This window comes from Sus scrofa, chromosome 15, assembly GCF_054392235.1.
Source record: "Sus scrofa isolate SSC_HxYL_T2T_F1_AM1 chromosome 15, Sscrofa_HxYL_maternal_Yorkshire_Landrace_v2.0, whole genome shotgun sequence".
Lineage (NCBI taxonomy): Eukaryota > Metazoa > Chordata > Mammalia > Artiodactyla > Suidae > Sus > Sus scrofa.
Window position 1 is genome coordinate 144,911,144 of NC_139397.1, and position 27,744 is coordinate 144,938,887.

General features: G+C 43.9%; 2 protein-coding genes across 3 annotated transcripts in view; both read right to left on the reverse strand.

Moving 5' to 3' along the window:
- DNER (delta/notch like EGF repeat containing) overlaps positions 1 to 27,744 on the reverse strand; it is a 337,447-nt gene that overhangs the window by 158,699 nt on the left and 151,004 nt on the right. For both annotated transcript variants that reach the window (XM_021076495.2, XM_085000656.1), the window contains exon 5: positions 12,742 to 12,887. In XM_021076495.2, the coding sequence (XP_020932154.2) occupies positions 12,742 to 12,887 (146 nt within the window). The remainder of the gene's footprint in view (positions 1 to 12,741; positions 12,888 to 27,744) is intronic.
- On the reverse strand, positions 20,068 to 23,963 carry LOC146396182 (uncharacterized). The gene is made up of 2 exons (XM_085000678.1): positions 21,044 to 23,963; positions 20,068 to 20,146 (listed from the first exon to the last, which is right to left on the reverse strand). Exon 1 carries the CDS (start codon positions 23,220 to 23,222, stop codon positions 22,749 to 22,751), a length of 474 nt encoding a protein of 157 aa, XP_084856804.1. The 5' UTR covers positions 23,223 to 23,963; the 3' UTR covers positions 20,068 to 20,146; positions 21,044 to 22,748.

Consider the following 27,744-nt stretch of genomic DNA (forward strand, 5'->3'; position numbering starts at 1 on the left):
CATCAAAGCCCTGTCTTTGTAGCAATGATCTATGAATCTTCACCTTCTCTGGGCATTGGCAGGGGGTTTAGGGGGCAGCCAGTTTCACTTAGAATGTCCTGGATGAAGCAGTCAGAACTAAACTTTTAAGAAACCTCAAACCTGCACATCTTTTTTTAACATTTCCTGTGACAAAATGGAAGGTGTGCATACAGCACGCCTGCCACCCAAGAACGCCCAGCAACTGCCTCGGGAAACACAGCCATGGGCATCCTGGTGTCAGGACCTGACCACCCCATTGTTCAGGGAGCATCTTTTATCCTTGAAAAAATGACTAACAGGCAAACCACTGTGCTTATTCAGACTTGGCTCTCTGGCAGATGTTTACTCTCCAATGAACGAAGCAGGCCTGTCACTTTGAGGAAAATAACCAATAGTTTTTGTACTCAGAGGTAAAATTTGAACTTTTAAGGAACAATTCGAATTTTGGAAAACTTTCACCTTCCACTATGAGCTTACCAGATTCCCAATACTCGAAGACTTTCCTGGTGAGACTGGTGGTGATATCAGTCATGGATGGGACTTCGTGTTATTGTATTACGAAATGTGTCAATATTTGGAAGCTCTGTATAATTCCAATATTTTCCAAATGATCAATGTGTGATGTTGCAAAAAACCATTCATGGGTAGCAGAGCCAAAATGCAAGACATACCAATGGATTTTAATGTGACAGAGTGCCAGAGATCATTGATAAGCTTCCAGATCTCACCTTCAATTAACCTTTAGGAATCTGTCACTTGGCGAGTTTTGGAGTATTTTTAAGAAAAATATCCACAATTAAATGATAAAGCTATTAAAACACTTCTTCTTTTTCCAACTAAAATTCTGTATGCAGCTGAATTTTCTAGCTATACTTCAACCAAAACAACACATTGCAATGGGTTGGATGGATGTAAAAGCAAATGGGAAAATCTGGCTGTCTTCTTTTAAGCCAGATACTGAAGAGATCTGTAAAAATAAAACCAGTGGCTTTCTTCTCACTACATTTTTCTGGCTTTGGGAAATACATTTTCCATTAAACAGATGTTATTTCTGTTAACACGTGATGAATTTATCAATTAAATGAAATAATACACATTTTAGAGTTCCCGTCGTGGTGCAATGGGTTAAGAATCTTGGGTCACTGCAGAGGTGTAGGTTCGATCCCTGGCCCAAGAACTTCCATATGCTGGGGGCGTGGCCATTAAATAAGTAAATAAATAAATATTTTAATTCCTCAGGTTTAATTTAATGCAATAAATATCAACAGATCCAACCGGATAAACAAAAGCTCTTTGGGTTCCTCAACAATTTCTGAGAATATAAAGGAGTCTCGAGACCAAAAAGTCAGAAAACCACTGGGTTAGTTTGGTAAATAAAACAACAAGCATTGCATGCAGTGGACAGATGCTCAAATGGGTCGGTAACTCAGGAGGCAGAAAATAGGTCCAAGATCTAAAGAAAAAGAACCGGAGAGGACAGCAGGGAGGTCTTTTTGGAGAGGAGGGCCAGAAGACCCCAACTAATACCATGAAGAAACCCTTAGTTCTGCCTGCCATTAAGCCTGCTAGTGTCTCCGTCCAGGCTGGGAAAAGTTAAGCTGCACTAACCCCTAACACATGACTTTCCTTCTGAATCTACCCAACACTCCACACTGGGAAGGATAAGATGTAGAGCCAGAACCGATTCTTGAAACCTAAGAGGATGTCACAAAAGGAACGAGGCAAACATCAAGGTCAAACCAAAGCTCTAATTACCTTGACTCCAGAGACACAGAGGGAGTCCACCGACACTTTAAAGCCGTATGAAGGCCATCAAGAGGAACATTCAAAGGGAGGTTTTATTTCCTCCTCCAAATCTGAAAGAAGTACCAAACTGCCCCAATGGGTCCCTGGCCAGATCTTTAGAGGCTGAAGAGAGCTGAGGAGGTTGGTAATGTTTCAGAGGAGATCGGGGCATTTGGTGAACGTCAAGGTCAATGACTTCAGAGCCAGTTTTCTGACTTTCAACATCAAGAGAGCAGAGACTCTGGCAGTTTTCCTCAGCCTGTTTTGTTGGGGTGAAGCTCTGTGCCTGAAATTTAGAAGGGTTCACAGAACGATGGGGGAGGGAGAGGAGAAGTGGAGAGAAGTAAGTGACCATCCAAGGTGATGTGGACTGCACTCCTCTTTTTGTGAGCAAGCACAGCTGACAGTTTTCAGGTCTCTACAGACAAGCGATGCACAGCCCCACCAAATGCCACGGGCAAAGCCATTTAGCAGTGTTATTCCCAGGGGCTCAGGCTCAGCTCGCTGACTTATGGACTGAAAAATAGGACAAAAGGATAAGCATCTTAGGGAGAGGCAAGACACGGAAAGCAAGCCCGCCCCGTTCCAAAGAGATGGTTTTCTTCTCTCTGGCATAAACGTCTAGTAAAGCCTTATTTCTGTATTCCAAGAGGTAGTAATTAAAATCTAAGAATAACAGTTATCCGTCTCCAATAGAGTTACAGAGTGAAAAATCAGGGGCTGAAAAACACCGCCTTGGAAGGTTTTAATCTTCTGAACAGAACTTCGCAAATCCTGGGGACATAACGTACAGCATGGGGACTCTAGTTAACAGTACTGTGCTGCATGATCCGAAAGTTGCTAAGGAAGTCGACCTTGAAAGTTCTCAAGAAAAAAAATTCTAACTATGGGAGGTGATGGAGGGTAACTCAACTTCCTGTGATGATCGTTTCACGATATATACATTTTATCGAATACCCGAGATCAACTCCATGCTAAAGTCAATTACACCTCAATAAAATAGGGAGCAGCAATCTAAAAGAACAGCTACTTGGAAAAGGCTGCCTGCCACACCTGGAAGGGTTTCTTTTCTCTTTCTTGTTACTCATTTCACCTATACTGTGATTTTCTCAAACTTTGCTCTAGAATAAGAGAGCCCCTGAGCACTGAGTCCCCTGTTGTACCTTTTCTTTCTCAATTTCCTTTTTTTCGAAGTGGTAGTTGATTTACAGTGTCATATTAGGTTCAGGTGCCCAGCACAGCGATTCAGTTATGTGTGTATATCTATGGTTTTTCAGATCTCTTTCCGTCACAGGTTATTACAAAGAATTGAGTAGATTTCCTGTGCTAAACGGTATGTCCTTGCTGGTTATCTATTTTATATATAGCAGTGTGTGCACGGTAATCACTAACTCTCATTTATCACCCGCACCACTGTTGGTAATTTATGCCAAAGAAAACCATGGGACTGAGGTTGCTGAATCCCCTAAGTCTCTTTGAAATGTCTTGGGAACAGGGACCTCTACTATCTGGTCTGATTTCTGTGGCATTTCACAAGGTTATCGCATCTCAGGCCCCATCCCAGACCCCATGAGTCCTGGGATCTGCATTTTAACAAAATTCCCACATGTGCACATGAAAGTCAGACATGTCATAGGTCAAATCATCAGAAACAACAACAGGTCGTAAGGTCAAATCGTCAGAAAAGTTTCCGAACTGCTGATGCCTGGTTTTCGCTGTAGTGACTGCAGGCAAAACCCTGCTCTGCAGAAGGTCCCGCAGGAGGCTTGCTGCCCAGCAGGGGGAGCCCTGGAGCAAAAGTCCAGAAGTCCCCCTTCATTCTTGTTCTGCTTTTACCCTGAATTAGTTCTTGGGCTCTGGGCACATAGCTTAAATCTCTCGCTTTCCTGGTGTTTAAAACTAACCTAGTGGAGAGGCCTCTAAAATCATCCTCCACTCGAAATTTTATGACCCTGGAGACGTCACCCTAAGATATTTGGAATGTCTCCCCCTAATATATTTGGAATGCCCCCAGCCAATGCCCCTACAACTGTTGGCATTTAAACCTTCTGGAAAATGCTGATGCCAAATAGAAATCTGACAAAACATCTATCCTTCGGGACATAATTTTACCATTATTTTTTAAATCATTTATAATAAAGGACTCAAATATGTTGTCATATTTTTGCTACAGGCAAAGATGTGGTCACCCTTCTGTCTCTAACATAAAAGGCAGCCATAGCTTTTTAATTACATTAGCACCATGAATTATAATTTAGACACCAAGTGCATGCAGTTCTAGGCGGGCTTATCCTGGACCACTGAAACTGTGACAGCTGGGCTGCACTTACTTTTATGATCTCTGTGTTTAGCATGTTTTCAATATCTATCAGTCTGTTTTTATTACCCATAAAAGCACTTGCTCTCTCAAAGGTCCACAAAGTGGTTTCTGCAAGGAAAATCTGTGGGAAAGATCACCCATCTTTTATTAGCCAATAAATGCATCTCTGATACCTTCATCCTGGCATTAGTCCAAAGCATCTATTCTCTGGCTCAAAAGTTTTTCATGCGCATTGTCAATAAGCTATTTGTTCTGTCAAAAGAAGGGTTCTCCATCCCCTTAGGAGAACAGTTTCTTAGAATAAATTAGTGGTTTTTTTCCTCTGTCATGCCACTAACCACTGGCTCATCAAGTATTTTCCCATCCACTAGTATCCCACTCTGATCCTTTCTTGCTGTGTTTCGTCCCCTGCTGAAAGGAGAAATTCTTCTCCAGTGCTGGCAGAGCCATGGGGGACCTAACCCCACCCCCCCCCATACACATACGGAACAGAACTATTTGAAAGCATCTCCACATCCCGATTGCCAGCTGCTATTTTGATGCTGAGAAGGATACAGTGAATGCCTTTCCTTTGATGCTTTGATGGGCTTCCTCGACTATACGCTCACCCCATTTCTTTGTCACAACCCTACCAGGTCACAGTCCTTTTTCAGGGTCTCATGAGGGCTTTTATGGTCACACTAATGATAGTGGAAAAATTAGCTCTTGAAGGAGTGACAGATGAAAGGATAGGACATCTATTTCTGCCCCCAGCACGTTGCAACCTCCTAACCCAAAGAAGAGTTTGCCAACGGTTTCAAACCAACAAGAGGATGGTATCAAAGACTCCAGTGATTCAAACTATTCTGACCTATTTCTTTTTAAATGATAGGGAAAGGACTGGCAGCATTGCTAAATGTGCTCCTAAGGGGTTCTGATAACATTCTGGGTCACGCTGTCTGTGAGAAGGCCTTAGATCCGAGAGTATATTCTGACTTGGGCGTTATAAGCCAAATACATCATGTCCTTTCCGTGTTTCCATATTTCCCAAACATGTAACTCAAATTACATATCTACCCAAAAACTCAGAGGACTGGTTTCCCATCACATGCTTGTCCTTTTGTTCATTTTCTTCATTTGGTCCATAGACAGCGTTTGAGCATCTCCCTGCAGAAAGCACTTTGCTAGTTGTTACAGTGGATGTGGAAGGAATCAGATGCAAATTTGAATGTCACCACCAAGACCTCCGGGGAAGCTCCCAATGATCTCACATCTGAGTTGGACATTTCTCTGGGCTCCCAGAATACACCTGCAAGCCTCTCCCCAAGCACATGTCCCACTGCTCTAGCCCATGATTTACTGTCAGGCTCCCGGCCCCCAAACCTTCCAGCACCTTCTCAAAGGTGATGTCTTCTCTGAGCAAAGGTGCATCCCCAGAGCCTAGGGAAATACCAAGCACATGACAGGTCGTCACTCCACCTGTGAAGTGGCATCTGAAGGAAAGTGAACCCAAATGATAATGGATGTAAAGAAACAGCATAGGACACTGTGGTATATGGACTGATTGGCAATGGGGATCTGCTGTCGAGCACAGAGAATGCTACCCCGTATTCTATGATCCTCTGTGTGGGAAAAGAATCTGAAAAAAAATGGGCATGTGTCCATGTATAACTGAATCCCTTTATTGTACAGCATAAATGATCACACCTTGTAAATCAACTGTATTTCAATAAAACTTTAATTTTAATTTAAGGCATTTAAGCAAAAGAAAAGAAAAGAAAAAAGCATAAGGCGTTCTCTTGCAGTGCCGCAGGTTAAGGATCCAGCATTGTCACCAGCAGCTCGGTTTGCTGCTGTGGCATGGGTTCAATCCATGGCCAGGGAACTTCCACACACTGTGGTTGTGACCAAAAACAAAACAGAAACTATTAAAAATAAGCATAAATTAAATGTCATGAGCCACATACGAAAAATAAAATGTACAGTGCTTAAAAGGAGAAAGTTTGCACTGAGGGCTTAGGGACAGTTTCTAGAAGCAAGAAGATTTTGAGCTGAGCCTGAAATACAGTTGGGAAGATGGGAGAGCCAAAGGCAGAGCTCTGGGGTAGGGTGGCAGCTGAACATTCCAGACAGAGGGAGCAGCATGAGCAAAGCCATAGAGATGCAAAGGAGGAATGGGGGGAGGGATGCAGAAGCTGTGAGAGGGGCTGAGGCTGGAAGCTGGAGGGCAGCTCTGGCACCCAGCTGACAGCTCGCTCATCACTCCACCCTGCAACTCAGAGCTGAAATAAACCTCACAAACAGGAATTTACTGGCGGCCCTAACAATGAGGCGTATGCATTTGAAAAAGTGGGAAAGATAGAGAGGGGTCCTGCCATTAGGCAGACAGGCTCCTGGAAGGATAGTGTCCCCTACCTAGGTAGCCACGTGGGCTGGAGAACAAGGACAGGGGGTGTTGTTGAGCAATAGAGTAGACAACCAGTTCAGGTCAGTGATTTATTTCTATGATTTATTCCTACCAGAAGAATTCAGCTATAGAAAGACTAGGATTTCCAAGAGCATGAGCCTTGAACTTCCAAGAGTAGGGAGGGAGGTAACGGAAGGTCAGGAATCTTCCCAAGCCAACATGCTGGTGCTTTTCTCATGCCAGGCCCACATCTCAAGATAGAATGAAGACACAGGCTCTAGAAGGGAGCGAGAGTGAATCCAGGCCAGGACCCCAGCTCAATTCTCTCTCAGAACAAAGTCTGAGGAGTCAGCTCTAGTCTCCAATCCAAACAGCCTAAAGGTAATGGATTCAGAAGGCAAGTACAGAGAGATTTCTAAGGAACCCTCTAAGAATGGGGGCCTGACCCCATTTACCTATCAATGTAGACCAGGGCCGAGGAACAGGAAAGCTTTGGGGTATGCACTAAGCCATTATATCACTTATCAGCATTTATTCTTTCAATTAACTACGTGACCCTGAAATTAACAACAATAAAATCTTTGAGTAAATATATGGTGCATATTTGCTTTAAGGAACTATCAAGGATAGGAAGGTGATAAGCACTGCTCTTGAGACCTCTATTTCCAGAACTATGGTCCATAATCAACTTTTGCATCAGAATTGCCTGCCACTCAACAAAAGGCATCATGATCTGAAATAAGACCCTTTGTCAAGGGCGTCAGAAAATCTTTTTTCTTTTTCTTTTTATGGTGAAGTTTCCGGGCCAGGGGTCAAATTGGAGCTGCAGCTATGGACTACACCACAGCCTATGGCAACACGGGATCTGAGCAGCATGATGACCTAGGCCATAGCTTGTGGCAACGCTGGATCCTTAACCCACTGAGCGAGGCCAGGGATGGAATCCTCATCCTCACAGAGACAACGTCAGGTCCATAACCTGCTGAGCCACAACAGGAACTCTTAGGCAAACTAAAATTTAAAACCAATCCTTTAACTTTGTGGGTAAAGGATGCCATTGTGTAGAAAAGGAGCAACAATGAATCAGAGGAAAAAAACAGAAAGTACCTTGTGATGTCAACTCGGCCAAAGAATTGAGCAGTCTTCTGGATGTTGCTGTGAGGATGTTTCTGGATGAGGTTTATATTTAAATCAGTAGATTTAGAGCAAAATAGACTGTCTTCCGCAATGAGGGTGAGCCTTATCCAATCATTTGAGGCTTGAACAAAAGGCTGGCCTCCCCCAGCAAGAGGAATTCTGCCAGTGGACTGACGGCCTTCAGACTTCACCTGTGACATCAGCTCCTCCTGGTTCACCAGCTGACTGCCTCTGTCCGAGAATCGCACCTTTGCCCTGAGCCCATCCGTCTTCCCACAGGACTTGCCAAGACTCCACAGTGAATGAGGTCACAATGAACCAATCATCTTAAATACATCTCCTTAACTGATTGGTTTATATATGTGTATGTATGTGTTATAGAACAAATATTAACATTACACACAAACATTTTATATCTATACACACATATATATACTATATATACTATATAATGACATACACATAACTTAGACAAGGATATAGGTATATCCTACTGGTTCTGCTTCTCTGGAGAACGCCGACTGGTACACATCTCTTGCTCTTGAACTGAACAGAATCTAAAGACGCCTCAAGGCTCATAATCAGCAAAGAGCGCTGACCATTTCTTTTAAGGTAGTTAAGGAAACACAGAATAGACAGCAAACAACCTTGGTGATAAAGTTCAAAAAAGAAGTAGTGGCCAACAGTTAGATTTTTTTTCATAAAGAGAAGAAAAGATCAGAATCGGCCCTTGTAACAAAAGCAGCTTTTCAAAATAGAGAGCTCCCCACAGTGTTACAGTAAACATTTCACAAGGCCTTCCCAGGGTGGTGAGATAGCAATGGACAGCAGCAAAAGCTTTATCACAAACCACCCATCACTGGGAACTGGGAGCTATCCTCCAGCAAAGCCCATCTGACAAAAGAGAAATGAGTTCCATTACCAAATGAGAGTTGTGTGGAAGCAACAGAACTGCTTTTATTTTGATGGATGATCTAACAAAAAGATAGAAACACGATTAGAAAATTAGAAACAATAGCATTAAACCACCAAAAAGCACTCGTTCTGTTTTGAACGCTGGAGTTGCTTCTTGCATTAGGTGGAAGGCTGGACTTCATAACTTCTAATTTTAAGAAACTCTATAATGAAGGAAACTGGAGAACAACGGTCTTTCATTGCTGGAAAAGCTCTTCCTAAGTTGCTGCAACAGCCATGACAACAATCAAGAAAGCCACGGGGCTCAGAGAGACACAGAAAAGATCACTCACCCTTCCCTTCCCACTCCCGCCACGGCTGGTTCAACTCCCACAATCTATCTCTGGGGGAAATAGCAAGACTGGCTTCCAGACGGTTCTCTCAAGATAGCGATGTGGTAGTTTCTATAAGTGGACATGGTCACTCCAGCCTAACCACTTGCTTAAAGTCTCCAGGGGTAACTAACCATAATGTCTCAGACAAGTTGGCTGGCCACAATTTCCTGAAAGTCACCAAAGGGAAATGCAGGCTTCGACAGACATCAGCAGCAGCAGAGGCAGTGCGCTTTACAAGCTCCTGGTGAGCAACTGGGAACAGGGGCAGAGGGTGGAGGTGTTATCTCAGAGCCCAGCACTCAGAGTTCTTCAAAGGAGCTGGAGCCTGAAGGAAGCTGGGCTCACATTGATATGGATTCCGAGGTTTTTGCATCATTTTTAAACAAAGAACTTTAAAGCGCTCTGGCAGTGTTTGCCAAGTTACCTGCCAGGAGGTAAATACTTCGACTACCTTTTCTTTCTTTTTTTTTTTTAAATTCAACCATAATTAATTTACAAATTCTACTACCTTTTTTTTTCCCCCAGCCATGCCCTAGGCATGTGGAAGTTCCTGGGCCAGGGATCGAACCCCCACCACAATAGCAACCCAAGCCACGGCAGTGACAACGCTGGATTCTTAACCCATTGCACTGCATGGGAACCCCCTCTTTTTTAAAAAAATTTTCTTATTATAGCTGATTTGCAATGTTCTGTCAATTTCCAATGTACAGCTAAGTGATCCAGTCATACATATATACTCTTTTTCTCCTATTATCTTCCATCATGTTCTATCAAAAGTTAGATATAGCTCCCTGTGCTGTACAGTAGGACCTCATTGCTTATACAATGTAAATGCAATAGTTTGCATCTACTAACTCCAAACTCCCCGTCCATCCCACTCCTTCCCCCGCCCCCGGCAATCACAAGTCTGCTCTCCAGGTCTATGAGTCTGTTTTTATTCTGTGGATTGGTTCATTTGTGCCATATTTTTAGATTCCACATAGAGGTGATATATGGTATTTGTCTTTCTCTTTCTAACGTCACTTAGTATGAGAATCTCTAGTTGCATCCATGTTGGGGCAAATAGCATTATTTTGTTCTTTTTCATGGCTGAGTGGTATTCCACACACACAAACACACACACACACACACATCTTAATCCATTCATCTATCAATGGACATTTAGGGTTTTTTTTAATTATAGCTGATTTACAAATTCTACTACCTTTTCAAGGAGACCATTCTAAGCCACCAAGCAGAGCCTCTTAACTACAGCTTTCATGCAAATGACACTTGCAGGCAGGCTGCATGCTTTAAGACAACAGGGTGACAGCTTTTCAGATGCAAAGCTCCCCAGAAGGGTCTTCTATTATAAGGGAAAGCTCACAAGGAATCTTAACCATTCATCAGTGCGAGATTCCTCTGTTTCTCATTGAAGGCATTTCTCTTTCACCAAAGTGATATTTCTGAGGGCTCAGCGGGTTGCAGAATCACTGGAATACGCAGAACGAGTGCGGGGAAGACCCGTGTGCCTCCACTGTGCCGCCCCACTTGGAAGGTCTGACACTTTTCCACCTCTGGCAGTTGGCTGTCCTCAGCCTCTCACGTTCATCCCTTCTAGAACCTCCTTATGAAACATGCTCCCCACTGCTTCCACCATTCCTCACGTTTCTGCACCCTTCTCCAGCCTTGACTGTCATAGAAGAACGATCAATACCCTTTGCTTCATTTATTTTCCCACAGAATAGGTTGGTAAATAAAGCTCCCCCTCGGGACAGAAAAGAGGCGGGTCCAGGTTGGCTGAGACCAAAGAAAACAGGATCCAACAGGGCAGGCTTGGCTTGTGAAAGAAATCTCACACCTCACCGCCTGGCTTCAGGCCAGGCACCTTTCCCTCCCCCAGGGACTTGGTTTTGGCTTTGGTTTACATTCGTGCTCTTTTTCAAGGATTTAGCAGAAAGTATTATCCCTGCTACTTTCTCAGGCTCCTGACCACATTCAGGGGATAATTTGTGAGGGCGAGGGTTAGGGGTTAGGGTTAGGTATATGAAAGCACTGCCATATTACACCTAAGATCAAAATCACAGGTTTTCCCAAGATAACATGAGTCCTTGAAAGTGTTTTCCAACCAGCCTCTGTCCATCCGCTCCAGCCCTTTTGCTTGTCCAAGTTCACACCGCTGCTACTGAATGAGCTGACATTACCACAAGGAGAAGCTGCCAAAGAAAGCTGACCTGTGCTATTTATTGGTCTAAAATAAACCATGCTTTGGGGAGGGGGGGGTTGGGGAATCCACTTTCTCGTAATATGAACCCCAATGGAAATATGTACAGGGACTGGGGAGAGGGGGATGGAGAAAAGGATGCAGGAGTCAGGAAAGGATGCTGAAGGTGGTGCGAGTGATGGACATGCCCTAATGGAAGCGGCCCCCTTGTAAGGCGCAGTCTCCCTCTTTGCCGTGGACTTAAAAAGTATGCACAAGCACAAAGCTGAGACTTGAGTTTTACTGGGGGCACAACAAGAGGGACTCTGGCTCGGAGGCAGCATTTCAGATAGCTCTGAAAAACCTCTCCAGAGAGGTGGGGGCGGAGATGTCAACATATATGTGATTTTGGCAAAGGGGGAGGTACAGGCAACCAAACACACGTTTTTACAGACGGTTGCTGCTAGTCAAGAGGAGCAGGTGTCCCCATGAAGGATTTTACTGCTTTTCTAGATACAGGGAGTTGCAAGAATTGAGCTCATGAAATCTTCTCCTGAAAAGGTCTAGCTGAAGACCTGTTCTGCCAGCGCACAGAGGGCCTCGCTCCTGGTCTCCACCCTGAGCTCCTGGGGTGTTGCGAGTTGGCATCCACAGTGGCTCAAGATTCAACCCATGTAGAGGCTGATGGCAAGTGTCCATCTCCACTGCTCAGGTGTATTTTGGACCCCAGCTGCCAAAATCCTCCCAAGCAGCTCAACACTGATAGCAAAGCCTGGTCCTTTGCTAGCCTGACTCCTGGGCCCCAGCCCCACAGCCATGTGACCTCAGCTGCTCAAGAGAAGGGGGCCAGGGCTCAGGTCCTCCAGCCTTTGCATACGGCTCTGGTCCACAAAGCTGACATAGTGAGTCAGCCTTCTCGCCTTCTGGTGTCTGGCTGCTCTCTGTTCCTTCTCTTATGCCTCTCTTCCTTGTCTAGCTCTGCATCAGCCTTGCAGAAACACAAAGTCTAAGGAGGGAACGAGGCCACACCTGGAAATAGATGACTCTGTCTTACCTTTTCTCTCTTCTGTTTCTCTTGATTCTGCTACCAGATACAATGATTGATTACTTCTCACAAACTCTCTACTGCACCAAAGCAAGGAGGTCTAGCACCACACAAATTGTTTAAGATTTACTTTTAAAATGATGGCAAAAGATATATATCTATATGCTGCATACGAACAAAAAAATTCTTTTTCTTTTTTTTAGGGCCACACCCGTGGCATATGGAGGTTCCCAGGCCAAGGGTTGAATCGGAGCTACAGCTGCCAGCCTACACCACAGCCACAGCAACGCAGAATCCCAGCCACAACTGCGGCCTACACCACAGCCCACGGCAACACCGGATCCTTAACCCACTAAGCGAGGCCAGGGATCGAACCTTCATCCTCATGGTTCCTAGTCGGTTCATTACCACTGTGCCACCACAGGAACTCCCCAAACAAAAAATTGAAAACGGAAATTTAGAGGGATTTTCAGCAAATGCACTTGCTTTCTTGACTCTTTCATCCTTGAGATGTATCTTTTTTTTTTTTTTTAAGAAATTTGTTCTTTTTTTTAAAGCTCACAGGTGTCCCCTTACCTCTGATGGCTTCGTGGTGCACCTTCCTTTTCCTGAGCACTCCAGGTCATTTGCACGACTCTCCCCCGGCACACACGTGCTGGCCTTCACCACCAGAGTTAAGCGCAAAGCCACAATCGATTTAGTAACAGAGTCATTCACAAAACCTAAAAGAAAAGGGGACAGTCAGAAATGTAAAGATTGACCGGCGTTCTTTTTACAAGGCTGTGTATACACTTTACACAACATTCAAGTTTGGCAGACAAAACAAAATGTAGTGAGTCAGGCTGAGGAATAAAGCACGTGGCGAGTGGCCACTGGGACCTTGGGCCGTTACGGTCAGCCACTCGTGATGGTCAAGCATCCTGAGGGACCCTGAACACCAAGTAAAGGAGACTCAGGCACCTTGAAGCATTTGCTTTGTTCCTGCTCATGGCCCCTGGGGACGACTCAATCTCTGAATTCCATCCCGACAATAGCATCTTAGAATTCCCTCTGCTTTCAAACCTTGTCTTTTCCCAGAGTCACTTGCTGGCATTGCCCAACTCCTCCTCCTCCTCCTGGCTGCTCTGGATGGTCACAAGCACTAAATCTCCCCAAGGCCACACCCTGCTATTGGGCTACCCAAGCCGCTCCCTGCCCTCACAGTGGGCATGCAATGTGGGCACATATTCTATGAGGGATTTGTTAATAAACAGCTTCCTCTATCACCAATCTGAGCGCATGCGCAGTATCCTCCTCTGTTGTACGGTTTTAACCATCTAACCAAACAGGACAGATCACGTTGAATGCTGATCGCAAGCCCATCGATGCGTCATATTATCACTGAGTGATCTTTATGTCCAGTGCAATTATTTGTCCATAGTAGTAGCAATAAATAACAGCCTCCAACTGGAATAAGGAAATAATGCTGTAAGTATTCAATGGTATAGGAGTCCCCTGGCGCTGCAGTGGGTTAAGGATCCAGGGTTGGCTCAGATTGCTGCTGTGGCTCGGATTCGATCCCGGGCCCAGGAATTTGCTCATACCACAAGCATAGACAAAATAAAAAAATTTTTAAATAAAGCTGAATGGGGCTCTTCAGACCAATCAAAACATATGCTTATCAACTTTGATAGAGAAATAGAGCCTGGTACAATGCAGGGGTGTTACCAGAATTCATATTCTGAATGACATTTTTACACATAAAACAATGGAGGTAAAATCAAATAGTAATTATAAAGGTATTTTTCATATCTTTGCTTTGTTCTCGTTTTGCATTAAATTATCTGAAAAAAAAATCTATATTTAGTCTTTACTAAGAATTTAGATCACAGAATGCTTTAAAATTCTCTACAAAAGGCCTCTTTCCAAAGACGATTTTTAAAATTCTATTCAACTATGAAATTTACTGAGCCAGGAATTGCCGTCGTGGCTCAGCAGGCAACAAACCCATCTAGTATTCATGAAGATGCAGGTTCAATACCTGGCCTCGTTCAGTGGGTTAAGGATCTGGCGTTGCCGTGAGCTGTGGTGTAGGTTGTGGACGTGGCTTAGATCCCGAGTTGCTGTGGCTGTGGCGTAGGCCAGCAGCTGCAGCTCCAATTCAACCCCTAGCCTGGGAACTTCCATATGCCACAAGCGTGGCCCTAAAAAGCAAAAATAAATAAATTAATCAATTAGTTAATTAATTTAATGAGCCATTCAAATGAATGAGTAATTTAGAATCTGAAAAGGAGTGAGTGTGTGTATCTGCATAACTGAGTCACTTTGCTGTGCAGCAGAAATTATCATAACATCAGAAACCAACTATAACTCAATAAAAAATGCACAGTAGAGTTTTCTAAATAGTTTGCTTCCATTTCTTCAATGAACATTTCTTTTTTTTTTTTTTCTTTCCTGCTTTTTAGGGCCACACCTAAGGCATATGGAGGTTCCCAGGCTAGGGATCAAATTAGAGCTGTAGCCACTGGCTTACACCAGAGCCACAGCAATGCCAGATCCAAGCCACCTCTGTGACCTACAACGCAGCTCACAGCAATGCTGGATCCTTAACCACTGAGTGAGGCCAGGGATCGAACCTGCAACCTCATGGCTCCTAGTCGGGTCCATTTCCGTGGCGCCACAAGGGGAACTCCTCAATGAACATTTCTCGTGCTCACTTTTACCACCCAGGCACCATATGAGAGTCTAAGGTTTCAGAGGGGAGTCACCCTTGGTTTGAGCCACTTCAAACTTTCAGTCAAGAGCAAGGGTCCTGCTGGGTAGCACAGGGAACTCTACCCAATAGTCTGTGGTCATCTATGTGGGAAAAGCATCTGAAATAGAATGGGTGTGTGTCCGGGTATAAACGAGCCACCCTGTTGTACACCAGAAATGATCACAGCCCTAGACATCAACTACGCCTCAATAACACTGTAAAAAAGGAAAAAGGAAAAAAAGAGCAGCGGTCCTTAACTAGTTTTGAAACCAGAAGCTTTATACCTTCGTGGGGGCCTTTTCCAAGTACATTATTTCCAGGCTCCAACCTAAGTGATTCCATATCAGCAGTCTGGGCTGGGCCCCGGGTAGGCAGGGTTTTGTTGTGTTTGTCTTTGAAAGACTCCCGAAGTACTTTAGACATGTGCTTCCACTTAAGAACCACTGGCCTGATAGAAAAACTAAGTCAAATGAGTGATGTTCATGCTACGGCAGCAATCACCTGGACTTAGAGACATGCCCTCGAGCCTCTGAGAGCACATGCTATGCATCTACTTTTGAAAGTCTAGGAAATTTTGTGTTATTTAGTCAATGTTCATATTCCCTCAATCTTCATAAACCTCTAAAGCTCTTGGAGACTTTTTTTGGTCACATGTAGAAGTTCCTGGGCCAGGGATTGAACTCACGCCACATCTGTACCCAGAGCCACAGCAGTGACAACGCAAGGTTCCTAACCTCTTGAGCCTCCTCTTAGAGGCAACCTTGAAAAAGTTTTCTCCATTAGCTTTATATCCTTAAGAAGACTGAGGAGTTCTCGTCGTGGCTCAGCAGAAACAAATCTGACTAACATCCATGAGGATGCAGGTTCGATCCCTGGCCTCACTCAGTGGGTTAAGGATCAGGCATTGCCATGGGCTATGGTGTAGGCTGGCAGCTGCAGCTCCAATTAGACCCCAAGCCTGGGAACCTCCATATGCCTCAGGTGTGGCCCTAAAAAGACCAAAAAGAAGACGACGACGACTATTTTGGCCCTAAAATCCCTTAGTAAACTATTAAAGAAATCAATCTTGGCAGCAGCGTGTCACACAGTCTTGCAGAATTTCTGATTATGTCACCTAATCTCCCAAAGTGAATCGACTGCATAAGCACATTATTTTCAGCAATATATTGTTCACACGAAGAGAACCGTGCCTGGTGGCTCTTTCACCTACAAGCGTAATTTCAATATGTTGTTTGCACCTCCCTTTGATCATGTCTCAGGGGAAAAATGTTTGGAGTGCTTCATAATGGAAAGTAATCCCGTCCAATTTAACCTTCCCCAAACTGCAGCTGCATTAGAGCAAAGTAGCCCTCAGGAAATTGCCCGTGAAAGAGCAGGAGCTGTGTGCTTTACAAAGCGGCAGCAGAAAGAATATGAAATAAAATAGAATTCATCTTTTTTTTAAAAAAAAAAGAAGGCCTTTGGGGCTTTATAGGTGATTTTTTTTTTTTTTTTGGGCCTTTTGTCTTTTTCGGGCTGCACCTGTGGCATATGGAGGTTCCCAGGCTAGGTGTCAAATCAGAGCTGTGGCCGCCAGCCTACACCACAGCCACAACAACGCAGGATCCGAGCATGTCTGTGACCTACACCACAGCTCACGGCAACACCAGATCCTGAACCCATGAGCGAGGCCAGGGACTAAACCCGCATCCTCATGGATGCTAGTCCGGTTTGTTAACCACTGAACCACGACAGGAACTCCCCTATAGGTGATCATTTGAAAGTTGTTGAAAAGCCAGTGTGACTCCTTTGACACAGTCCCACACTGACGGCCACTTCTAACACACTTATAAGAAATGCTGAGCACATGGCCATTGTTTTTCCTCTTCCTTAATGGTATGAAATCAGTAATTCCTCATGCCGAACTGGATAGAAAGGCTTGTCCTCCTATTCAGATTCCAAGATCTGATGCCAACTGATCAGCTAAAGACAAAAACGGGCCAATTCTGAGGAAGAATAACACTCTAGTCCTGTCTGCAGAGCTGTGTGAGAATGGCCTTTTGTCCACACCTGCATTTTCTATGGGTCTTTTCAAAAACTAAAAAACTGATACCACATAGGAGGCCATGGAGCTGCTCCGACAAAAGCCTGGTTTAAATCAAGACAGGGAAGTAGAAAGAGGAGAAATACAAAAGGGAAAGAAAAATAGAAAAGGAAGAAGGGAAAGAAGGGAGGAGGGAGGGAGGAAAGGAGATGGAAAAAGAAAACCAAAGCATGAGATAGAAACTGCAGGAGACGGAAGAAAAGGAGACACTAGTACAGAAAGACAAGCAAAGCAGAAATAGAGAAAAGAGAATGAAAGCTTTCTGTCAAAAGCCTCAGGGCCTCTCCCACCTTTTGTTATGGAAGGACTTTCTAATTGGCTGCTCATCTTCATGGCCTTAGATTCCTCATTCCAACCACAGGAAATGTAAAATTAGAGTTCTCCAAAAATGTTCACGGAGAAACATGTGTTGGAATCATAGTTGTGTATAGCCCAAGTCTATGATTCTGGTTTTGAGGCTGAAATATCAAGTCCCTCTCAGTGGACAGATCCTGCGTTCCATGTGCATAAACCAGCTGGAGGCGGGGGGCGGAGGGGGGGCACCTAGGACAGAGGGAGAGCTGAGCTCATCCAGCACACGACTGCTGAGCTCCGGGTAGGAGACAGCAGCTAGGTTGAGCTCTAAGGCTAAGAAAGGGCCTCAGATGCCAGAGGAGGTTGGTGAGCTGGGGCCCTGATGAGGACAGAGAGGCAGGAGGGGCTGGATCAGAGGGGGTCTTGTGAGCCTTAATGCAATGAGAATCCACTGAAGCCTGTTAAGTGGGGGGAAAATAATCAGATTTACGATTTTCAAAGACTGCATTTTGGAGGAAGTACCAGTGTGGCTTTCGTATGGACTGGATGAGGGAAAAGAAGAAATCACACACACTGTAGCCACCTTGTGGTGCGGTAGTGCTGCTAAGTGATCCAGATTGCCACCACATACAGATGAACTTGGAGATTCAGAAGTGATGCCCTCCCCACCTCCCAGCACACACACACACACACACACACACACACACACACACACACACACACTGTCTCTCACACAGAGCAGCTCAGTTGGTGGTTCAACCTAGGACACGAGTAGTTAGAAACATCAGGGCTTAAATTTGGGCTTTTTCTGAACACGGGTGGTTCTAACCCCTGGGCCAGGGAAAATGCACTTCTGGAGAGAAGAGAGAGAAAGAGAAACCGGGGCCCAGCATCAAGCTTTACAGATTCACAATTTGTTCACAATATTCACCATAAAAACCTAGTTGCAGATGAATATAGAGATATTGGGCCATATCAGAATCATACGTAGAAAATTTAACTAAAACAAAGAGCTGTGTGATTTTTTTCCCATAGTGGGACTGAGAAGAAAAGACTTCTGCACCAGGAAGATTACAAAAAAATCGCAAAGAGGAGGTTACGGTCCGTGACAGAGAAAAACATCTCAAGGACTCATCACCGTTCAGTTCAACATCCAGATGCTGGGAAAGGAAGGGAAAAGGGAGAGGGATGGGGGGAGATAACGCGACACCTGAAAGGGCCACTTCTACTCACTGCACAACTGAGTGATTTCCCTGATGAGTTTTAAAACGGTAATGAAGGAAAACTTTCTGCAAAGATTATCCTGGGATCTGTTAACACCCTCACGTAACTGGTTATGACAACAAATAAAACAAATAAAAGCAGTGCTTCCTTTCCCTCCCCCCACCCCATCCTCATCCCACCCCCACTTCTCATACAGATACACACACCCGGTCCTGCCCACAGCCCCACACTGTGCTCCTTAACAGGGTCATAAAGTGTTTTGCCATCATTACAGTCCTTTTAAAACAGTGACTTTGCCGAACGCGCTCCCCTGGTACCCATGAGAAGTCGAGAGCAACCAAAAGGGGGTGCTGCCATCATGCTTGGGAGCGAGACATCCAGCACCAGCGAGAGGGCTGGCTCCAGGCCATTAGCTGTTTGTCTGACCTCTCTCTGACCTTCTTTGACATTATCACGAAAGGACCTCAATGGACTTTGTAGCTAGTATCTCATTGGGATTAAGAGCCAACGAGATGTGCATTTCTCACTTCAGTGGTTTGGCTAAAGATCACTTTCTTTCCTGTTAAAGGAATGCATACATGCAAAATAAAAACGCTGGCTGTAAATTCGTGAGCGGTAGGTGTTGGAAACAGACTTCTGAGTTTCCCTATTAAGGCTTGGCGAGTCATTTGGCACAAAACTATAACCTATAAAGACTGTTCACAGTCCACTAAGTCCCAAGGCTGGTACCAGACAGGCATGAAAGCTTTCAAATACACAGCTCCAGCTCCAGCTGGAGACCCAGGGTTTTTGCACTAACTCGGGCTTTGGGAAGGCAAACACCTCCAATCTCCACATTTCCATCTGCAGAAGCAGGGATGAGCTGGTTATCCATGCCAATCCTGCAGGAGGTAGGATGGAAGTTAGTGCACAGCTTAAGAAGCCGGTCAAGATCCCCACGGATTTGTGACTCAAGACTTGGGGGCTGGGATGCAAAACCTGAGAAAGAAGGCATCTTTTGAGAGTACCTGGACAGAAGCAAAAAGAAGAGCTTGATAATAGGTGCAAACCTGAGCCCAGACCAAACCCAGGGCAGCAGGATGATAAAACAAGGCTTACTAATACACCCCCTGCCCAGGGACACAGGTGCCCTTCCACTGCAGGCGGCAGAACGCAATCAGACCGCCAATTAATCGGGGAAAGTGAATGCAAGCTAAAGAGCTGTCACCACACCCAAGGATAACACAATGATGCCTTATTTGCTGAAGAACCTTCCTGGCCAAACCAGATCTCATCCAGTCTTTTTACCTTTCTTTTTTTATTTGTTTGTTTTTGGCCGCCCCATAGCAGATAGAGTTCCCGGGCCAGGTATCAGATCTGAGTTGCAGTTGTGACCTAAACTGTGGCAAACACCCGATCCTTAGCTCACTGTGCCAGGCTGGGAATCAAACCTGCGTCCTGGTGCTAGTGAAACTCTTCCAAGAGTGTTGTCCCATAGCAGAAACTCCTAATCATTTGACCCTTTCTAAATAAAGCTTCTTTGAATTTCCCCGTGAAAGTCTGTATTCTGCTATTGTTTGTTTGCTTGTTTGTTTTTGTTTTTGTTTTGTTTTTTAAGGTTGCACACTCAGCATATGGAGGTTCCCAGGCTAGGGGTTGGATTGGAGCTGCAGCTGCCAGCCACAGCCACAGCAATGCCAGATCCGAGCCACGTCTGTGACCTATACCATAGCTCACAGCAACGCTGGATCCTTAACCTACTGAGTAAGGCCAGGGATCAAACCTGAGTACTCATGGATGCTACTCAGCTTTGTTTTCCACTGAGCCACGATGGGAACTCCTGTTTGCTTGTATACTTGCTTTGAAGCTTTGTTGCTTGCAGCGGTAAATTGCTTTTTGGAAAATCCACCTGTACAAAATACCTCATTTTCTGTGGGTTCCTGAGTGAGGTATAGCTAAAAATGCTTTCTGAATTCGAGACACAATGGCACATAACAGCAATGACCCAAATACTTCTACCACTGCCACCCACCTAAACCATCAGGCAGACTGTACCTCGCCAGGTGACCAGGAAAATATATATATATATATATATATTAAGGAATATCATTTGCTCTTAAAGGAAAAATAAATTGCAAACATAATGGGAACATATTATAGAAAAAAATACAATCAACTTGCTATCCCCTGAAGAGAGATGCTTTATTTTCAACAAATCTTACTGTCAGAAAGAATAGCCCTTAACAACTACCTCTCAACTTGGCCAATATCTCAGCAGCCCCTCCCATCTATCCATTCCTCAGAGAAAATGAAAAATCCAATATCAAAACACAGGCTAAAAAATTAACAAAAATGTTTAGATTTAGAGGTCTTGGAGTCCCACTGTGGTTCAGTGGGTTAAGGACCTGATGTTGTCTCTGTGAGGATGCAGGTTTGATCTCTGCCCTGGCTCAGTGGGTTAAGGATCCAGCATTGCTGCAAGCTATGGCACAGATTGCAGACGTGGCTTGGATCTGGTGTTGCCGTAGCTGTGGCACAAGTTGCAGCTGCAGCTCCAATTCCACTGCTGGCCTGGGAACTTGCATGTGCCATAGGCATGGCTGTAAAAAAAAAAAAAAAGAACGAAAGAAAGAAAAGAAAAAGGGTTCTCAGGTTAATGCACTTTTTTCAAAAAGAAGTATCTATTCCCACAGTGAAGGGTTACTAGCCCAAAGCGCTATATTTTTTAAAAAATTTTCCAAGGTATTCACCCTACCCTCCTTTCTCCACTCATATTAGATGAAATTATTTGTCCTGAGCATGACCTGAGTATCTGAACCTTAGATAGTTACCCGCTGGTATCCATTCGCCCCGACATTGCTCTCATAATAGAATCGGGAGGTTTTGCTGGGAACAACTAGGCCACACAGCCTCCCCTTCGTGACTCAGGGACAGGATGTGTGGCGCGTCTGTGCTGGACACTTAGGAAGACTGAGGAAGGGCTCTCTGTGCCCTTTTCCTTCTGGGGGGCTTATGAGCCAAAGTGATGGTGGCAGCTGGGGCAGCTGATCCAAATGCCAGAAATGGGATCTGTGAGCTGAGGGTACGGAGCTGCCCTCTCCCTCCATGGACCTGCTCTAGACTCTAACACGAGAGAGGAATTAACCTGTAACTTTTTCAAGCCACGGTATTTGGAGGTCTCACTATTACAACAACTTAGATGGCACCCTGACCAGTACAGTCTGCAAAGGAACCACGTCATACGCCTTCTCCCGTGCTATGCCTCCCCACCTTTCCCACTCGACTCTGAAGGAATCACCGTTTAGCTACCACTCAGTGACCCAAACTCACAAAATACTGGCTCCATCTCGTCCCCCGTCTCCTTTCTCTTCCTGGGTATCTACAAAGCATGGCTGGCCATCAAAGTGACTTACCTTATATCAGACGCAGGGGGAGTGGGAAAGCATTGAGCACCAGCTTACAAAAATTACCTAATGTTATTCCTCTTATTATAAGGGGATATACTAAATATATCTGTTAATATCCTATTAACAGATAGGATATTCTAGAATTGGATTTTAACACTTTATGTATTCTGCCTACAGCTATCATTCACACTACATGAGGGGGTAATTGTCCACGATATCCATTCATTCGTTCCAAATAAATGCCTCCTGATTAGCAGTTTTACAGTAAATACTAAATTGAGTAACCATGAGCTGACATGAAGATAATGAGAGATTATACCAGGCTCTACCAGCAGATCGTCTGAATTCTTACTGTCTGTGCTTTTGGGAGAGTTACTGACATCCTTCACACCTTGGATTCCTTCTCTCCAAAAAAGAGACAATAACAGTACCTATTTCTCACTGTGGTTGTTACAATTATAGATCTTAACCTGGGAAAAGCTTTTATTACTGTGAAGCTTATGATAAGGACTCTATAAACCATCAACTTCGTCACCACTGTCTCACTGAGCGTGGGTCACTGTAACAGAACACCATAAGCCAGATGCTTAAACAATAAATATTTATTTCTTACAGCTCTGGAGGCTGCAAGTCTGAGATCAGGGTGGCAACATGGTCAGGTCTCAGTGGGGACCCTCCTCCTGGTTTTACACATGGTTGAATTTTCTCTGTACTCTTACATGGTGGAGAGAAAGTGCTGGTCCCTTCTCTCCTTATCAGGGCATTAATCTTATAAGGAGGGCTCCATCCTCATGCCTTAATATAATCCTAATCACCTCCCAAAGGCTCCACTTCCAAGTATCATTTATGCGGGGTGAGGTTTTCAACATATAAATTTGGAAGGGGACACAAACCTTCCGTCCACAGCAATCAACGTCATCATCATCACCACCATTGGAATCATTTCCTCCCTCATCACCATCACCACCACCAGCATCACCAGCATCACCAGCATCACCAGCATCACCACCACCACCACCATCACCAGCATCACCATCACCACCACCAGCATCACCACCACCACCAGCATCACCAGCATCACCACCACCACCAGCATCACCACCACCACCAGCATCACCAGCATCACCACCACCACCAGCATCACCAGCATCACCAGCATCACCACCACCACCAGCATCACCAGCATCACCAGCATCACCAGCAATATAACAACCAACATCCATTTAAAGTTAGGTTCTGAATGAAACTTAATCTTGAGTAGATCTGAAGAAAAGGCTCTGGGAAAGTATGTCCCCTGAGGAAAAAAGCAGAGCCAAGATGCAAGCAAAAAGGTCATTTAGAGAGTCCCCTGGCTCAGCCCCTCTCATGTCAAAACTTTGAAATATATTTGTATTTAATTATCACTACCTTTAAAAACTACTGTTAGGGGAGTTTCTGTTCTAGCTCAGTGGGTTACACATCTGACTAATATCTATGAGGATGTGGGTTCAAACTGTGGCCTTGCTCTTTGGTTAAGGATCTAGCATTGCCATGAGCTGTGGTATAGAACAGCTCTGATTCAGTGCAGCTCTGATTCAACCCTTAGCCTGGGAACTTCCATATGACTCAGATGTGGCTCTAAAAAGCCAAAAATAAAAACAAAATAAGATGGGATTAAGAATAGAATAGAAGGACTGAAGCTCAACTTCTCTCCTAAAAACAACAAAACTTACAACCAAATGCTGAGCAATCTTCAACCAAATGGACCAGAAACTTTCAAAAAGATATCCTACTCCAGAAGACAAAGAGGAGGCCACATAGAGGTAGGAGGGTCGATTATATGATATAAGCAACCCCATAACTCCCAGGTGGGAAGCTCCACAGACTGGAATCTAACTGGTTCACAGAGACTCACCTACAGGAGTGAGAGTTCTGAGCCCCACATCAAACTCCCACGTGAGGGGATCTGGCACTGGGAGAAAGAGCTCCTAGAGCATCTGGCATTGAAGGCCAGTGGGGCTTGTGTGCAGGAGATCCACGGGACTGGGGGAAACAGAGACCCCATTCTTAAAAGGCACACACAGACTTTCATGTGCACTGGGTCCCAGGGCAAAGCAAAGTCTCCATAGGAATCTGGGTCAAGCCTGATTGCAGTTCTTGGAGGACCTCCTGGGAAAACAGGGGTGAATGCGGCTTGTCGTGCGGAAAGGACATTGGAAGCAAAGCTCTCGGGAATATCCATCAGTGTGCCTGTCTCTGGAGGTGGCCATTTTGGCGAAATCCAGCCACACCCATCAGCACTGAGAAGCCCCAACAATCCAGGTGGAATCACAACCCCACCCATCAATAAACAGACTGCCTAAAGACCCCTCAAGCACACAGCCACCTCTAACCTCACCCAGAGACAAAGCCCTACCCACCAGAGGGATAGGAATCAGCTCCACATCTCAGTGAGCAGGCATCAGTCCCTCCCATCAGGAAGCCTACAGCAAGCCCCTGCACAAACTTCAGCCACAAGGGGCGCAGACACCAGAAGTAAGAGAGGCTACAACGCTATTATCTGTCAAAAGGTCACCACACCAAAAACCTATAAAAATGAAAAGACAGAGAACCATAACTCAGATGAGGGAGAAAGAGAAAAACCCAGAAAATCATCTAAGCAATGAGGAGATTCTCAGCCTTCAGGAAAAAGACTTCAGACTGTTGATGCTGAAGATGATGCAAGACATTGGAAATAAACTGGAGGCAAAGATGGATAATTTACAGGAAACACTGAGCAAAGAGATACAAGATATAAAACTTAAGCAAGCAGAGATACAAAATACAATAACTGAAATAAAAAATTCATTAGAAGCAGCCAACAGCAGAATACAGGAGGCAGAATAATGAATAAGTGAGGTGGAGGACAGATTAGTGGAAATTACGGATGCAGAACAGAAAACAGAAAAAAGATTGAAAACAAATGAAGAGAGTCTCAGAGAACACTAGGACAACATTAAATGCACCAATATCCATATTATAGGGGTGCCAGAAGGAGAAGAGAGAGAGAAGGGGACAGAAAAAATATTCCAAGAGGTAATAGCCAAAAACTTCCCCAACATGGGAAAGGAACCACACACTCAAATCCAGTAAGTGCAACAAGTACCATGTGAAATAAACCCAAGGAGGAACACCACAAGACACATATTAATCAAACTGACCAACATTAAAGACAAAGAGAAAATCTTGAAAGCAGCTAGGGAAAAGAAACAACATACAAGGGAACCCCGATAAGGCTATCGGCAGATTTTTTAGCAGATACACTGAAGGCCAGAAGGGAGTGGCATGATATACTTAACGTGGTGAAAGGAAAAACCTTTCCTTTACCCAGCAAGGCTCTCATTCAGATATGAAGGAGAAAACAAAAGATTCACAGATAAGCAAAAGCTAAGAGAATTCAGCAACACTAAACCAGCTTTATAACAAATACTAAAGGAACTTCTCTAGGCAGAAAAGAAAAGGCCGCAACCAGAAACAAAAATCCCACAAATGACAAAGCTCACCAGTAAAGGTACATATAGAGTAAAGATACAAAATCATCCACACACAATTATGCCATCAAAATCAGAAATCATTAGAAGAGGAGGGTACAAATGCAGGACACTGGAGATGCACTTGCAATTAAGAGACCAACAACTTAAAACAATCTCATATATATAGTCTTATATCAAAACTTCAGAATAACAGCAAACCCCAAATCTACAATTGATACACAAACAAATAAGAAAAATCAACTAAAATACAACACTAAGGATAGTCATCAAACCACAAGAGGAGAGAAGAAGAGAAGAAAAAAGAGCATCAAAAACAAATCCAAAGCAATTAATAAAATGGCAATAAGAACATACAAAACGATAATTACGTTAATTTTTTTTTTTTTTTTTTTTTGTCTTTAGGCTGTACCCATGGCATAAGGAAATTCCCAGGCTAGAGGTCAAATTGGAGCTGCAGCCGTTGGCCTATTCCACAGCCACCACAACATCAGATCTGAGTTGCATCTGCAACCGATAACATAGATCACAGCAACACCAGATCCTTAACCTACTGAGCAAGGCCAGGGACCCTCATGCATCCTGGTGGATGCTAGTCAGATTGGGTTCTACTGAGCCACAAAGGGAACCCCTAGAAATTTTGTGGGGTTTTTTTTTTTTTTTTTTTTGGTTTTTTTGTTGTTGTTGTGTTTTGTTTTTTTTTTTTTTTTTGTCTTTTTGCCTTTTTGCCTTTTCTAGGGCTGCTCCCACACATATGGAGGTTCCCAGGCTAGGGGTATAATCAGAGCTGTAGCTACCAGCCTACACCACAGCCACAGCAATGCAGGATCAAAGCTGTGTCTGCAACCTACACCACAGCTCACAGCAACACCAGAACCTTAACCCACTGAGTGAGGCCCAGGATTGAACCTCAACCTCATGGTTCCTAGTCAGATTTGTTAACCACTGAGCCATGACAGGAACTCCACCTTAAATGTTAATGGACTAAACCCCCCAACCAAATGACACAGACTGGCTGAATGGATACAAAAACAAGATCCATATATATGCTGTCTTCAAGAGACCCACTTCACTTCTAGGGACACATACAAATTGAAAGTGAGAGGATGGAAGAAAATACTCCATGCAAATGGGAATCAAAAGAAAGCTGGAGTAGCAATACTCATATCAGACAAAAGAGACTTTAAAATAAAGAATATCTTAAGGGACAAAGAAGGTCACTACCTAATGATCAAAGGGTCAATCCAAGAAGAAGATATAACAATTTTAAATATCTACACACCCAACATAGGTTTACCACAATATATAAGGCAACTGCTAACAACCTTAAAAGGAGAAATCGACAATAACACAATCATAGTGGGGGACTTTAACACCCCACTTACAACAGTGGACAGAGCATCCAGACAGAAAATCAATAAGGAAACACAGGCCCTGAATGAAGCATTAAACCAGATGGACTTAATAGATATTTATAGGATATCCTATCCAAAAGCAACAGAATACACTTTCTTCTCAAGTGCACATGGAACATTCTCTAAGATGGATCACATCCTGGGCTACAAATCCAACTTCAGTAACTTTAAGAAAATTGAAACTATAGCAAGCATCTTTTCCGACAACAACACTATACAACTGGAAATCAACAACAAGAAAAAAACTGCAAAAAACACAAACACGTGGAGACTCAATAACATGCTACTAAACAACCAAAGGATCACTGAAGAAATCAAAGAAGAAATTAAAAAATATCTAGAAGCAAATGACAACAAAGATACTACACTCCAAAACCTATGGGATGCAGCAAAAGCTGTTCTAAGAGGAAAGTTTATAGCAATACAAGCCCACCTCAGGAAACAAGAAAAAGCTCAAATAAACAAGCTAACTTTACATCTAAAGCAGATAGAGAGAGAATAGACAAGACTTAAAGTAAGTAGAAGAAAGAAAATCATAAAGATCAGAGCAGAAGTCAATGAAATAGAAGAAAACCATAGAAAAAAATCAATGAAACGAAAAGCTGGTTCTTTGAAAAGATCAACAAAATTGATAAACCCTTAGCCAGACTTATCACGAAAAAAAGAGAGAGGACTCAAATCAATAAAATTAGAAATGAAAAATGAGAAGTAACGATGGACATCACAGAAATACAAAGGATCATATGAGACTACTATACGCAACTATACGCTAATAAAACAGAAAACCTAGAAGAAATGGACAAATTCTTTGAAAAGTACAATCTTCTAAAAACAAAATAAAAATTATTGTTAGAATTTTAAGATAATGTCCAAATAAAAGTACATTCATAATAATATGACATCTGCCATTTCAAACAATTTATGCCTAGGTTCT